The sequence below is a fragment of the Carassius auratus genome, chromosome 1 (assembly GCF_003368295.1).
Source record: "Carassius auratus strain Wakin chromosome 1, ASM336829v1, whole genome shotgun sequence".
In the NCBI taxonomy this organism is placed as follows: Eukaryota; Metazoa; Chordata; class Actinopteri; order Cypriniformes; family Cyprinidae; genus Carassius; species Carassius auratus.
Window position 1 is genome coordinate 8,659,434 of NC_039243.1, and position 15,916 is coordinate 8,675,349.

The 15,916-nt window shown below is 41.8% G+C and overlaps 1 protein-coding gene across 2 annotated transcripts; it reads right to left on the minus strand.

Annotated features, from left to right (window-relative positions):
* Positions 1–1,816: 1,816 nt before the first annotated feature.
* LOC113057135 (lipopolysaccharide-induced tumor necrosis factor-alpha factor homolog) lies at positions 1,817–8,550 on the minus strand. Of its 2 annotated transcripts, XM_026224377.1 has the most exons (5): positions 8,396–8,550; positions 8,022–8,131; positions 7,296–7,379; positions 2,390–2,531; positions 1,817–2,314 (listed from the first exon to the last, which is right to left on the minus strand). In XM_026224377.1, exons 2-5 carry the CDS (start codon positions 8,119–8,121, stop codon positions 2,209–2,211), a joined length of 432 nt encoding a protein of 143 aa, XP_026080162.1. In that variant the 5' UTR covers positions 8,122–8,131; positions 8,396–8,550; the 3' UTR covers positions 1,817–2,208. The 2 variants fall into 2 exon arrangements, with proteins under 2 accessions (XP_026080162.1, XP_026080069.1); XM_026224284.1 differs by lacking the exon at positions 8,022–8,131 and having other exon boundaries at positions 8,396–8,513.
* Positions 8,551–15,916: the final 7,366 nt, after the last annotated feature.

Sequence of the window (15,916 nt, forward strand, 5' to 3'; positions counted from 1 at the left end):
CGACCTCGTCTGCGCGTTTGAACTCCGACCAGCCACACAACTCCAGCTTCAGCCAACGCCCAAGCACGGGCTCCCCAAGACGTCACTTCACTACTGAACTTCCAGCCAATCAGCGACACCGGGATACCCCTTTCAACTGGAGTCCCTTTCACAGCAAAAGAAGGCAACGTATTCCCAGATATTTGTTGTGCTGGTGTATCTAATATAATTTTAACCCCATTGAGGAACTCAATGCGAGCGCTAATTACGTGATTGATGGTTGTTCATGTCTATGCAATTTAACGTATTGCTGTAAACTTGGGATTTCACATTTCCATTCTCTTAAACTCATCTTTTCCTAACTTTCGATCTTCCTGCAACTTGTGTGAATGTGTGAGTGTGTGCGTTTATGTGTTAGATTAGTTTATATATCTTAGATTTATCTAATATAGCCTTATTCATATTGAAAAGAGAAGTATCTTGTGTTTTGTGCTTACAAGTTAATGTCTTAAACTGCCGATCTTGTTACTGTGCTAATTGATAGTGTTTCACTATAGTTTGGATATTAATATCCAGCGCAGATTTGATGTTAAATGGCTTGTTCAGTGAATCACAGGGCGTCTCATTGATCAGCCGTGAAACAGTGATTATGTTCAAATTCCCTTTAAATTATTAAATGATTCCCTTTGAGCTAAATTGACCTGTTTCCGTTACATAATTGCACCAGGTGCATTCACTTTATTGACATTAGCCTCCCCATAAATACCAGTCTTTTCCTGTTGTTTTTATGGAGTCCTTACCCTTGGTGTTGCCAGCCTTCTCGAGTTCCCGTTCCTTCCCTTTTACTTGCAATTGGATCTCTCTCTCTCCCTGTGTTTCACTGGTCGCGATTGTCACAACTTGCTACAAACATGAGAAACTATACATTGAAGCTACTAGTTATTAAAGTAATGTATAGTACTTGCTGCATTAAATCTGTCCATTGTGCACTGAAGATGTGTAAGGCAGTATATTTTTAATTATGTGGTTACATAATATATAACTTAATGGAAAATGCATTGATTTGTAATTAGGATTTATGCCTGGATATGTTCCAAAATGCTCAATTAATTTTGCATGCTATGAAGAGATATAAAAAGATGAATGAATATTTTCTTTCAGAAAACCCAATTTGCAATTCTTTGCCTGTCAGATACTAGATATTACAGATACCGGTTTTATCCTTGTTGTGTGTATATCAGATGGACACTGGAGAGGATGGTAAGCATAATATACACCAAACAAGCATGAATGAAATGGTTTGTCTGCCCTCTTGTGTCCCTGCAGCCACTGAACTAATCCAGTTTCACTAATTCAGAAAAAATACCTGAGATGAGTAGAGTAGCCTTTTGTTCACCTCTGCATTGTGAGTGCTTAACACTATAACACTGACCATTTAATGTCCTTCTTGAGCCCTGGCCAGTCTATATCTTTTAAATTTAAGCCTCTCAATATATGTTTCTTCAGGACCTCGAAGTGAACCTGAGATTGTTGTGTCCAAGTTCTTACAACAACAACAAAAATGGATATGAGGCATCAAAGAAAACAACACTTCATCTATAAAAGGGGTTTCCTGATCCCTCACTAAAGAGTATGTGCCCAAATTTTAGGCCAAACTAGATACTGCAGGTCAGTGGATTCCAGATTTTTCTGAATATTTATATACTCTCTGCCAAATCTCTCATTGCAACATGAAAAGACTCTTTGGCATATTGATGTTTTGATTGTTGAGGCAAACACCACCAAACTGAAGCTTCAAGTGTGTGTATAACAAGTGATGTTCCATTGCAAACAGAGCTTAAATAGGAGTTGTTTTATTCAAATATATATATATTAAACTCTCATCACTTTCAAATACACGTTCATCCTTCCAGAGAAAGTGTAATTCTGTTATTAGGAATATCTGCCTGAACTATTGTTCTACACATTTGTCAGGTTGTGATTTAATCTATGCTTCTGTTCTACAGGATTTCAAAATGATAAACACATTAACTCTCATATGAAATATATGAATGGATTGGATAGAGATATTGCAACAATGGGTAAGTTAATAGACTTTGTAGTAGTTGTGTACAAGAAGAACAAAAGACATATCTTTGATCACAGCATTGTAACGTAATGCAAAAATTGATTTCTGGGCGTCTTCTTTTGAGTTCTCCGTTTTTTGATGGTTCTCTGGTGTAGCATGTGCTACAAATGTTTGTAAATGCGGAGGATGTTCTTGCAGTTTGGACAGGTGTGTTTCACATCCTTGCATGCGTCCACACAGAACGGGATGAAACAACAGAGCCAGCACCTGAAAAAACACAGCAGACAAGCTCTAAATATCAGCAGTTTATGAATTAAATATCAGTGATCTGTGCATACTTACAAAAAGAACCCAAGGGTTCCGCAAATTAACCAGGTGAGCAATCCGTTGATATATTCGGTTTCCGTGATGATGTCCGTCATGCAGTGAGGACAGGTAATGCGGCCTGGCGTATCAGTGAGATTCACAACCCCCATCTGGGCAACTGCATATGTACAAATGTACACAGCAAAATCCCCAGTGTTAATTTAACACTCTGAGTGTGGACTCATATAAACACTGAGGCAGTGTTAAAAGTAACAATGAAGCAGAGTTGAAGTTAATGAGATAATTAAGAAGTTTATTGAGTTATGATTGACCATTATTGAAGACACCTGATGTAAACAAGCAGAATCACCAAACGAGAAAATCACAATTTGTTGTCACCATTATAGTGATCAGTGTTTGCTTTAGTTGGGATCTTGTCTTGTAACTTTTTAAATTTAAAATTAGTGTGTCACGCCAAGAGCAAAAATCATTGGGTGTTGGTGATTATGTTTTAATGTAATCGTTGCTTGACCTTAATCTCTGAACTCATTTACAGTCTCTTCAACTCTTCAGTCTCATTATTGATTGTAACGGCTTTGACTCATCAATGAAAGAGTCTGTTTTTTTATATACATTTTGTAGGCATCTCTTGCAAGCGATTCTGATTTTTTTTATTAAAGAGTTTCAATTTTAGGCACACACAGATAACAAGAATCAGCGTATGAATCTCAACAACGGTGATATTCAGATAAACAGATCTACTCTGAACATCACAAAACTAGATACAAAAATAATCACTTAAAAACAGCAAAAAATAAAATATAGTTAGAATAAAAAGTTAAAAAGCTCATAATTTATTCAAGCTGCAATGTATGATGGGAGCCATGGATGAGTTTTTATTGGCTACAACATGCTTTTTTGATGGTCACCATTGTTGTGATGCTCACGCTGATTCTTGATGTCTGTGTGTCTAAACTAAAGAACTCTTTCTTTATGTAGAACTAACTTTTAAAAACATGTCATATTATGGCAAATTGCTGGATCACTTTTTTATCCACCTAATTTAAGTACAAAGTAAAGAAACCTGGACTCAGGCATTCAGGTCAATCCATGACAATTAGTCCAAACCACAATTAATACCATAAGTGTCACGGTAGGAAATCCATTGTTTTCTCCGTGTCATGTTTTGCATTTGTATTTGTACTCTCGTAGTCTCCATGTGCTCGTTTGGTTGATTGTTGTCACCTGTGTGTTGATTGTCTCGCTCCAGCTGATCCTCATCTCCACTCAGCTACAAATACTCACCCATCTCTCTGTCTGTTGTCAGATCCTCATTCATGTCACAGCTTCCCAAATTGGATTACCGTCTCCCGTGTTCGTGTTCTGGATTGTGTTCGTGTTGTCGTCTTCGTGTGAGTGTTCCGGTCTGTTCCAGGTTTCATCCATTGACCGTCTTCACATTCACCACCGACTTCACCATCCAGTACTTCTCACGCCACCGTAGACCTTCTTTCACCATTGCCTACATTCTGGACTCAGTTATCAATAAACTTCTTCTGATTGCCTGCATTTGCTTCCTCCTCTTTTACGAGCCATCACAGTAGGATCTGACCGTAACCCCTCCGGCACAAACAATCGGTTCGGTGGGCAACGAGCCGGGGGCGTTACCCCTTCTAAGGCAGTCAACACCTTCGATTCGACCTCCCATATGAGCACGGAGATAATGATGGTCCCCGGTAAAATGGGCTCGGGAGTAGCAGTACGATCGGAACGCTCAAAAAGACGGGATAAAACATCGGGTTTGATGTTTTTGGAACCCGGCCGGTAAGAAAGTGTAAAATCGAAACGACCGAAAAACAATGCCCACCGAGCCTGCCTGGAGTTAAGTCTTTTGGCGGTTCTAATGTATTCGAGATTCTTATGGTCCGTCCATACAATGAAAGGTACACCTGACCCTTCAAGCCAGTGACGCCATTCTTCCAGTGCAAATTTGACTGCCAACAACTCTCGATTGCCAATGTCAGAATTAACTTCCGCAGGAGATAAACGGTGAGAATAATACGCGCAAGGATGCACCTTTCCGTCTGAGGATGCGCGCTGGGACAACACTGCTCCTACCCCCACTTCTGACACGTCGACCTCCACTATAAATTGACGTGAGCGATCAGGGGTGACGAGAATGGGAGCTGAAACAAAGCAGCTTTTCAGTTTGGCAAACGCAGCCTCGGCTGCGTTTGACCACCTGAACGTCAAACTAGGGGAGGTCAAGGCGGTCAGAGGAGCGGCTAGTTGGCTGAAATTGCGAATGAAACGCCGGTAAAAATTGGCGAACCCCAGAAACCTCTGCAGGGCCTTGCGAGACTCTGGGGATGGCCAATTTCCACAGCCTTAACCTTCTCAGGATCCATGCGAACACCCTCAGTCGAAATGATGTGTCCTAGAAAAGAAACAGACTGTGCATGAAAATCGCATTTCTCCGCCTTGACAAACAATCCATTCTCTAGCAACCGCAGAAGCACTCGTCGTACGTGTTGCACGTGTTCCTGGAGAGACGAAGAAGAAATCAATATGTCATCCAGGTAAACATATATAAACAGATCGACCATGTCTGCCGGCGAGTTCGTTAGCCCGAAAGGCATAACGCAGTACTCTAAATGGCCTCTAGGGGTGTTAAAGGCAGTCTTCCACTCATCCCCCTCCCTGATGCGGACCAAATGATAAGCATTACGTAAGTCCAATTTAGTGAAAACGGACGCTCCCTGCAACCTCTCAAAAGCTGAAGACATAAGCGGTAAAGGATAGGTATTCTTTACTGTTATGTTGTTCAGCCCTCGGTAGTCAATGCAAGGTCGCAAGGATCCGTCCTTCTTTCCCACAAAAAAGAACCCCGCCCCCGCTGGAGAAGAAGAAGGGCGGATGAACCCCGTTGCTAGAGAACTGGATATATATTTCTCGTTGCCCACCGAACCGATTGTTTGTGCCGGAGGGGTTACGGTCAGACGTTCTCCAGTGGGGTCATTGTTCCAGTGTTGCTTGTCACCCAGGGGTTAGTAGAACTAGGTTTCTAGTCAAGGAACGTTTTTGGTGGCCTGGTATGGCTCGTGACGTCCACGACTTCGTCTTGTTCAGTTTGCGCTATTGGTAAGACTTCCAATCGACCTCCAGATGGGTTACTCTTACCGCTGTCTGTCCCTTCGAGACCCTGGTCCCACATTTCGCTAGATTTCATTACCGCCCTCCCGCCCTCTAAGGGCAATACGGTGATTTTAACCGTAGTGGACCGGTTCTCGAAGGCGACTCATTTTATTCCCTTGCCCAAATTACCATCAGCCAAGGAAACAGTGGTAGCTGTCATTGACCACGTCTTCCGTATACATGGCCTTCCGACAGACGTGGTTTCTGACAGGGGTCCCCAATTTGTGTCCAAATTTTGGCGAGAATTCTGTAAATTGTTGGGAGCGACTGTTAGTCTTTCTTCCGGGTTCCATCCCCAGAGCAATGGTCAAACCGAGCGAGCCAGTCAGGATGTCGAAAGGGTTTTGCGATGTTTGGCTTCCAATAATCCTTCGTCCTGGTGTCAGCAACTCTCTATTGTGGAGTACGCACACAATTCTTTGCCAGTGTCATCTACGGGCATGTCTCCATTTAAGTGTAGTTTAGGGTACCAACCACCTAATTTTGTCAGTACGGAATCCGAGGTTTCGGTCCCCTCCGCACATGCTCCAGAGGTGTCACCGCACCTGGACCAGAGCTCGCAGAGCTCTGCTCCAGGCTAGGTCGCGCACCAAGGCTAAGGCCGATCGCCACCGGTCGAAGCCTCCCCGTTACGTCGTCGGTCAAGGAGTGTGGCTTTCAACCCTGAATATTCCAATGCGTTCCGTTTCGAATAAGCTTGCTCCCAAATTTATTGGCCCGTTTTCTGTTACCAAAATCATTAATCCGGTAACAGTGCGTCTTAGCCTTCCTCCGGCGTACAGGAGGGTTCATCCCGTGTTCCATGTGTCCAAAATTAAACCGGTGATTTTTTCCCGTCTTAACCCGCCTGCCCCGGTTCCCCCCCGCCTCGTATCGTTAATAGGGAAACCACATATTTGGTTAACCGTATTCTGGACTCTAGACGGAGGGGACGTGGATTTCAGTACTTGGTGGATTGGGAAGGTTACGGTCCGGAGGAGAGAAGGTGGGTTCCTGCTCGGGACATACTGGATCACCGCCTTATTGATGATTACAATCTACAGGTAAAGCAGGCTGGGAACATCAGGTGACGTCCTAGGGGAGGGGGTACTGTCACGGTAGGAAATCCATTGTTTTCTCCGTGTCATGTTTTGCATTTGTATTTGTACTCTCGTAGTCTCCATGTGCTCGTTTGGTTGATTGTTGTCACCTGTGTGTTGATTGTCTCGCTCCAGCTGATCCTCATCTCCACTCAGCTACAAATACTCACCCATCTCTCTGTCTGTTGTCAGATCCTCATTCATGTCACAGCTTCCCAAGTTGGATTACCGTCTCCCGTGTTCGTGTTCTGGATTGTGTTCGTGTTGTCGTCTTCGTGTGAGTGTTCCGGTCTGTTCCTGGTTTCATCCATTGACCGTCTTCACATTCACCACCGACTTCACCATCCAGCACTTCTCACGCCACCGTAGACCTTCTTTCACCATTGCCTACATTCTGGACTCAGTTATCAATAAACTTCTTCTGATTGCCTGCATTTGCTTCCTCCTCTTTTACGAGCCATCACAATAAGATTTCCTTGGCTCTGGTCTGTCTGTATGTCAAAACTCAGTCATCACAGCCACACAAAATCTAAAGTTAACAGCTGAAGGGTCAAGATACCAACTAAAGCAAACACTGACCACTACAATAGTGACACACAAATTGTGATTTTCTCATTTGTGATTCTGCTTAAATTAGAAATAATGGGTCTTGGGTGCTGAAGACTCACCTACAGGGCCCATCGTGGGCTGGACAATGACGGTTGGCTGCCCAAACCCATATGGAGGTGGCTGGGAAGGTGCAGCATGTGGACCTGTAAAAGAGCCAAAACACTGGTTGATAACACTGAATTGTTTGTTTCCTGATTGTTCGGAACCAAGTTCAGAAATTTTACAAACTACTTGAAGAACGTAAGAAGGTTAAGCCCTTTTAAAACAGGACATTACTTAAGTAGTGTGTTCAGGATCATTAACGTCACAATATCCAGTTGTGAAGCTTTGGTTGATGGATGGACACTGTGAGGTTCAGCCATAAAATTAGCTTCATTGCTGTGTGACTCTGAGATGACCAGGAAACCCAAGGCATATTTTATTTTAGTTATTTTCTAAAACTTTCATTCTTCTGATAACTTCCAGGATGATTTTGTATATATATAAATATATAAAATATTTTCCCACTCACACCCATGAATCATAATCTCAGATCACACAAGCCAAAGTCTATGTTTGTTTTACAGGGAACATCTGAGGTCACAGATTAAAACATCATATATCTGACTTCCTTATAACCCCTTTCCATTATACTGATAACACATAGGGAGTTTCTACAACAATGATCGTTGAATATTGGCTCAAATTTTGGGGTTGAGACTCTAAAGTTTCACTAACTTTGATTACATTGGTGCATAATCATCCTGTTGGTTCATATAACTGACAGAAGTGGAAGGTCAGCTGACCTGCTTGAGGTGGGTATGCTGCCTGCGGTCCAGGGTAGTTTATGTCTGTCTGGCCCATATGAGGATTAGAATAATGTGGGGGGGTGTAGTTTTTCTCCATTATCAAAAACCTATGAGTGCACAAACATGAAAACAAGGAATTGGAAAATAGACAGTTCTTTATATTCGTCATGTCGTTTTCTCTCTTTCCTAATCTTGTTCTGCTCATTTTTCCTTCGCTATAGTACATACCACAAACAGCACACACTGTATATATTATCATAATAGCACAGACTTATCAATGCAAATCTCAGTAACATATGAATTTATAATACTTGACGTATAACAAAAGCACAGCCTTCACTTTAATAAAAAACTGTGTGCACAGTATGTACCTGTGAGTCTCTGTATGCGTTGTGCTGCTTCTCCTCTCAGTGTACAGCAGGATCTGGACGGCTGTGAGTGTGAGCGAGAGGGTGTGGACAGCAGGCTAGTCATAAATGTGGACATAAAATTACAGACGAAAGGGTAGAGATAGGGTTATCTCAATCTGGCTAATACACATCAGTTGTGACCAGCCTGCCTGTTTTCCAAGAAAAGGAGAGAAAGAAAGCATCATTATAACTTTACAAAGTAATTTTTCAATTCGTTTACATTCTTTCTGTTAATGTTAGAGCAAATTTTGCCTGACTTGTGATTTAGATGGCACTGTCCATGAACAGGTTACGTAATTGGACGTAAATCCTAAATGATAACTCAGGAGGGTCTAACCAGATGGGAGCCAATGGTTGGTTTTTGGCTATTGATAAACTTGTGAAGCTGTTGTTAGATTTTCTTCTTATAGTAACTTAACACGGTTGAATAGTTGAGATTGATTAATGTAGTCAACACAATTAATTGTATATTTTTTAAACTTGTCTTCATGCCATGTTGTAAAAACATCCAAATAATGTCACTTCCTGGGTGTCAACATTGTTAAGCAATGTTACATGTAATGCAACAGTCATGGAACAGGAATTAACAGGAATGAACATTACGTTTGGTTGTTGAAAAATCGCAAAATATTGACATTTGATCTGCCTTCTGTTTTTAATTGTTAATTTTGTTTCATTTTTAATAAATAGCTTGTTTGTGTAGTACCGTATGCAGATTATAAACCACATAATCATGTTCTGATTTAATTTAAATGGTTTGATTCCTTTCTGATTATATTTGTAGTGTGTTCAAACACTTCTTTTGGTTGATTTACACACACTGTAAATGCATTGTTATATTTTGCTCTGTGAGTTGTTCTAATTGCTCGTAAAACTTTATTGTGATACTGCACCCTTTGAAGAAGTTTCCATTAACCCAGTGAAACAGATGAGTGTTGTTTCATTCTATGTTGATTCATATCAACTCAATGTGAGTCCAGTGTTTCCTGGAATTAGTCAGTCATTAACGTTAGTGAAGCAACATGACGTCGATTTAATCCTGACTGTAGAAACACAGAGAGAGGCCGGCGTATCCTGGGTAAACGACTTACCACTTCAACCTTCACATTGCTGAATCGAATGTTTAAAGCCTTGGTTTTGAATGCATTAAAACATCTAACATCTTTCTCATCTAGTACATTCATAAGTGCCATGAACAGTATTTAACACGTCCATGCAGCTTGCATTAATCTGGAGTTCTGCATTTTCCTTCTCTGATTCTGTTTTAAGGCAGAGACAGACTAGAATTATATCGTTCATTCATTAATGTTGCTAGTCTGAATTATAGCCACATTTATGACTGTAGCCATTTATGTCTTCGATTAAATCCCACAAATCTAAGGTCTGTATCTAAATAACTAGTTTCGAGTAAAAATATTCCAGAAAGAACGAAAAATGTGAAACGTGACATTTGGGAACTCTCGCGACTGGTCAAAGTAACACCCTCAAGCCCAAAAGAAGGGCATGTGAAAAGGCTGTGTTGTGGTGCTTTTACAGACAGCCTGAAGAGCTTGATGACATGTTAGCTTGCGATAATCAGAGCTGTCCTATACAGTGGTTCCATTTAGACTGCGTGAGACTCAGCAGCGCACCAGCCAGAGAAGAGTCATGTGTCTGTGACTTATCACACACAACCTACCTCATACATTTTCAGTTTTTCATCATTTCTATTGACTCTTTATAATCATATAATAATATTCATCTAAATGTATTTACATGTTAATGTATTCATCTTAATGTATTTACATGTTAAATATGTAAAGAAACTGAAAGTTGGTTGTTACTACTATTTAAGTTATGTAATTGTGTTTGCAACCAAAGAACACTCATTTTGCACAATTCTTCCTTAATAAAGATAAAGGAGGTGATGGAGGTGAATTCACAGGACCTTCCATCTCAGGTGCAGGTGTAGTGTCTGACAGTAACAATATAAAGAAATCGTGTCATATCACAACCTCTATTCCTTAGGAATCCAGATTAGCTATACACAGGGGGGAAACATACTCTAGCTTTCAAAGCTTTGGGGTCAGTAAGATTTTTAAATGTTTTTAAAAGAAGCATCTTCTGCTCACCAAGGCTGCATTTATTTGATAAAATAATAATAATAATAATAATAATAAATACAGTAATATTGTGAAATATTATGAAAATTTAAAATTACTTTTCTATTTTAATATATTTTAAACTAATTTATTCCTGTAATCAAAGCAGGATCACCTTCCAACATTTCATAGGCAGGTTTGCCTGCAAACACAGTTACCAAATAAATTGCAATGTAGCCTAGATGTACGACATTTAAAACTGATTAACGTTACGCTTTAGTACATTGGTAACTTAAGCTCATTTTCTAGCCATTTCATGCTAGTTAACAGTTAACATTTACAGGAAGTAATTGTAACTTACCTTTGTGAAAATGCTTTGAACACCATCATGTGTGGTGGAGTGTTATCGAATGTAAGCTTGGCCTCCTTACCGCTGCTATCCATGCCATTCGTCGCCCTTTTTGTCACCTCTGAAACATGGCTTGTACTATTACTTTTCCCCGCTGGAAAATGATAAAAGGATATTCCATTCTTAAGCTTTATGTTGCAGTTTATAGGTAGACAGTATCTTGAACACTGTGTTCTTCCCTCATACAAAGAAGTCTAGCGCCTAATGTTTGTGCCGCGGATTCCCAAAATGCTTTGCGTTCACCACTGGGGAAACGTCATGATGACGACACATTAGCGATCTCTCATAGAGAACTACAGGTTGTTAAATACTTTAATTTACACCAAAATTAGATTTCATCCCAAATGTTAGTGTCTCGCCCTTATTTTGACACGCGGGTAGCTGTGTAGAGTGACTAACAGCCGCCGGATATAAACCCTGATGAGGCAAAAGTTAAGGAAAACGTGTACGTCCCGGACCGGAATCACGATTTGCCAAGAGTCCTAAGCGCTAGAAGCGGAGACATACGCCGGGACTCTACGCACACAGACCGCGGTCACCAAACACCCGAGCAACCGGCTGCAGGACATCCACCGCTTGAGATCTGAGCTGGAGCAATTCGAGCGGTTGATCGAGTTGATCCAGTTAGAGAATCAGGCATGGTCGATGTGAATCCTTTCAAGCTTTTCTTTAATAGTACTTTTCAGGTAAGCAGTGATATCCCTTACAACATCATCTGAAGATGTGACGGATCAAATGCCAGTATTTGACCTAGGTTATTGCGTTGTGGTCTGTTAAACAGATAAAGAGAATACAATATGAATACAACATCTGTATATATTCACTGCAAATTAACTCACAAAATATCAATAACTGATTAAATCACTCATCACAAATGAATACTTAACTATCAGATAATATATGAATATTATATAAGAAAGTAAACTCCAATACACGGCATGACACAGCATGAAATACAACAACACGTGTGAGTTCAATGTGATCAGACTAACGCGGCTTATGGAAATTAGCGCCTATCCGCGGTCAAATCGCGATCGTCATTACACATCTCAAAAACATTCCACAGATCGCCAGACATTCACAATTATAACTACAAAGTGTTAATTAAAAATTTACATGATTTCTCACATTTGTTTGCATGAACGCACAACATTGAACAATAATGGAGAGCGAGTGTCTGGAGCTGGCTATTGCATCAGTCTACTGGAAGTAGCAACTACAATATCAGTCCGTCAGAAACCATTTCTTAATTTCCGTTCCGATGGTCTTTCTGACATTGCCGCCCCCAATTACCGGCAGGCTAATTGTAGCCCTTAAGAAAGGCCATCCAAAGTGTTTTTATCCTCATCCCTCTTTGGAGGAAGTGGAATCAGTTTCACAACAGGATACATTTTGTCCTTGACTTTGACTTTAGCTGTCCGAATCGTCTTGTCTGCTCCTGCATAGGTCTCTGTCACGGTACCCACAGGCCATAGTGCTCGTAGGAGTTGATGGTCAATTAGGAGCACCACTTGTCCTACTGCCAACCCTTTGCCATCCAATGTCCATTTCTGTCTGCCCTGTAGTTCTGGTAGATAGCTGCGTATGAAAGCAGTCCAGAACTGATCATCCAATACCTGGCTATGTCGCCACCTGTGTTTGACCAAGAGCTCGTTGGAGTCATAAAGGACTTGTGGTAAGGAGGCATCATGGCGTCCCATGAGTAACATGTTCAGGGTCACAGGGTCCGGGTCTGCAATGTCCGATGAAACATAGCCAAGTTTTGAGAATTGAGTATGCCCTCTACTTCCACTAGTAATGTTTGCAGCACAGATTCGGGCACGAATTGTTCCCATAAAATGACTCACAAAGCAGTCTTAACTGACTTCACCTCTCGCTCCCATGTACCGCCAAAGTGAGGGACACTCGGTGGGATATGGAGAAACTGGATCTGCTGTTTAGCCAGTTGTGTCTGAAGTTCAGGTGTCATTTGACTAAAGGATTCTCTTAACTCATGATCGCCTCCAGTGAAGTTGGTGCCGTTGTCACATAGTATCTCAAAGGGCATCCCTCTGTGGGCTATAAAGCGTCGTAACGACAGGAGAAAGGCGTCTTTGTCTAGGTGTTCAAGGAGATCATGATGTAAACATCTGGTCATCAAGCACTTATATAAGATCCCCCATCTCTTTTCTTGACATCGACCTATCTTCACCTGAAAGGGCCCGAAGCAGTCTACGCCAGTGGAGAAGAATGGTGGCTTAAACAGACGTAGTCTTAAACGAACTCCTTCAAAAACAGCTAGAAGCCTTGGAGTTATGATTGATGATCAGCTGACTTTCTCAGACCACATTGCTAAAACTGTCCGATCCTGCAGATTTGCTTTATTCAACATCAAGAAGATCAAGCCCTTTCTTTCAGAACATGCTGCACAACTCCTTGTTCAAGCTCTTGTTCTGTCCAGGCTGGACTATTGCAATGCCCTCTTGGCAGGTCTTCCAGCCAATTCTATCAAACCTTTACAATTAATTCAGAACGCGGCAGCAAGATTAATTTTTAATGAGCCAAAAAGAATACACGTCACACCTCTGTTTATCAATTTGCACTGGCTTCCAATAGCTGCTCGCATAAAATTCAAGGCATTGATGTTTGCCTACAAAACTACCACTGGCTCTGCACCCATTTACCTAAATTCGTTACTTCAGACTTATGTGCCCTCTAGAAGCTTGTGTTCTGCAAGTGAACGTCGCTTGATTGTGCCATCCCAAAGAAGCACAAAGTCACTTTTACGGACTTTTAAATTAAATGTTCCCTTCTGGTGGAAGCAACTCCCCAGCAGCTGAGTCCTTAGCCATCTTCAAGAATCGGCTTAAAACACATCTCTTCCATCTTTATTTGACCCTCTAACTTTAACACTCACTATTCTAATTCTATTCTTTAAAAAATCTAACTACACAGCAAAATCCCCAGTGTTAATTTAACACTCCCCAGTGTTAATTTAACACTCCCCAGTGTTAATTTAACACTCTGAGTGTGGACTCATATAAACACTGAAGCAGTGTTAAAAGTAACACTGAAGCAGAGTTGAAGTTAATGAGATAATTAAGAAGTTAATTGAGTTATGATTAAGCATTATTGAAGACACCTGATGTTAACAAGCAGAATCACAAACGAGAAAAATCACAATTTGTGTGTCACCATTATAGTGTTCAGTGTTTGCTTTAGTTTGCATTGTCGGATTTCAAAGCCTCCCTTTAGCAAGGACTGATGCAATCCATCTATCATGGCCTTGGCCTAACCTTGATCGGGGGTACTGTGAAGGAAGTTATCAACATAGAATGGGGTCTCCACAATGTCAACTAGTCCAGCCATGGTATGTCGGTATTCTTGGGCATGATACTGAAGAGCATAAGTGGCGCAGCACGGGCTGCAGGTCGTACCGAAGGGAAGTACCTGCCACTCGTAAATGTTTGGGTGAGCTTCCTGGTTCATGTTCCTCCAGATGAATCGCAGGACCGATTTGTCACCAGGTAATAAACGTACTTGGTGGAACATGCCTTTTATGTCCCCACTCAGTGCAACTGCATGTTGCCGGAACCTTAAAAGACCACGCCCAACAGAGATGGCCCAAGTGTTGGCCCTGGAAGGAGTTGTTCATTCAAGCTCTGACCATGGTACTGGAAGGAACAGTTGTAGACTATTCGATCCTTTCCATTGTGGTGCACTATGTGGTGGGGAATGAACCACGACTCTGTGGACTTGTTTACCTCATCTGGTGCTATCTTAACAATGTAGCCTGCTGATTCAAGCTTTTGAATCTCAGAAGAGTAAACTTGTGCTTGCTCAGGATTCTTGGCCAGTTTTCTCTCAATGTTTCTTAAGCTGGGGAGCAAAGACTCCATACCTGCATTAAGCAAAGTTATAGGAGTGCACCTCAGCAGTGGAGTAGCATACCGCAGGACACCATCCACGTTCACTCTGACAGAGGCAGTCTGCAAATGGTTATAGCACTGTTGGTCTTGTTTTGATCTTGTTATCACCTTTTCATTGTATGGACAGTGTCAACTTCCCACAAGCGCTCAACATGCTGATACAGCTCGTCACGTGTTGGGGCTGTCATAATATGCAAACATTGTTGCAGACCTTTAGGGGACCGAAATGGACACATTGGGTCTTGCAGTACCCAACCAAGCTTGGTACATACGGCAATGAGGCTGCTCTCTGCTCCTCTTCGCACTGGCTGAACTGGCATCAGGAGGTGTGGCATATCAGACCCTATGAGGAGTAAGGGTTTGACGTTGTCAACTGGCTGTAAGGTTAGACCTCTCAAGTGCTTTCTGGAGTGCTGCCACAGGGTAAGTATGTTCAGCAAGGCTTAAACCAGAGGCAGTAAAAGTGTTTCGAATGGCATACCTCTCTGTAGGTTTGGTGAGAGAAGACACCTCAAAAGTTACTGTGGACCCATCAAGTTTGGTATGGCTCTGGTGGATTGTCTGCAAGGGAAGAACTTCTGGAGCTCTATTTAGCCCGAGCTGTTGAACCACTTGGGGAAGGACGATAGTTCTTTCAGAGCCGTCATCTAAGACAGCGTGAGCTTCCATTGTTTGGCCACCGTTGTGCAAGAGAACTCTGACTACTTTTAGCATGACTTTCTGTGAGCGGTTGGGTCTATCTAGATAGATCTGTGTCGATGGTAAGCTCACCATAAGCACTGCTCTGGAGGTGTCATTAATCGAGTCATGCAGCACGGTAAGGTGAAGCTCTTTGCAGATTTTACACGGTCGCTTGAGGTAACAGGAGTCAGCTGAATGATTCCGACCACACTTCCAACAACGTTTGCCCTCTGCGATCCAGGTGATGATCTGTGCAGTGGTCAGCCTTTTGAATTTATCACAGGAGTTTGAGATCGTGATCTTGATTGTCGCAATGAGGACAATAGGGCTTTGGCTTGGAGATGACTTTTACTTGTGCCGGTGCAGAAGGCTTGACAGATTTCTCTGATGTCAGAAGTATGGG

What these genes read in the sequence shown, in the direction of transcription:
- LOC113057135 (XM_026224284.1), bottom strand. Translation starts at nt 8,510, where the DNA reads ATGTCCACATTTATGACTAGCCTGCTGTCCACACCCTCTCGCTCACAC. An exon ending in ACGCATACAGAGACTCACAG is followed by an intron (nt 7,380 to 8,395) that starts GTACATACTGTG and finishes GCTCTTTTACAG; the next exon opens with GTCCACATGCTGCACCTTCC. An exon ending in GCCCACGATGGGCCCTGTAG is followed by an intron (nt 2,532 to 7,295) that starts GTGAGTCTTCAG and finishes GTACATATGCAG; the next exon opens with TTGCCCAGATGGGGGTTGTG.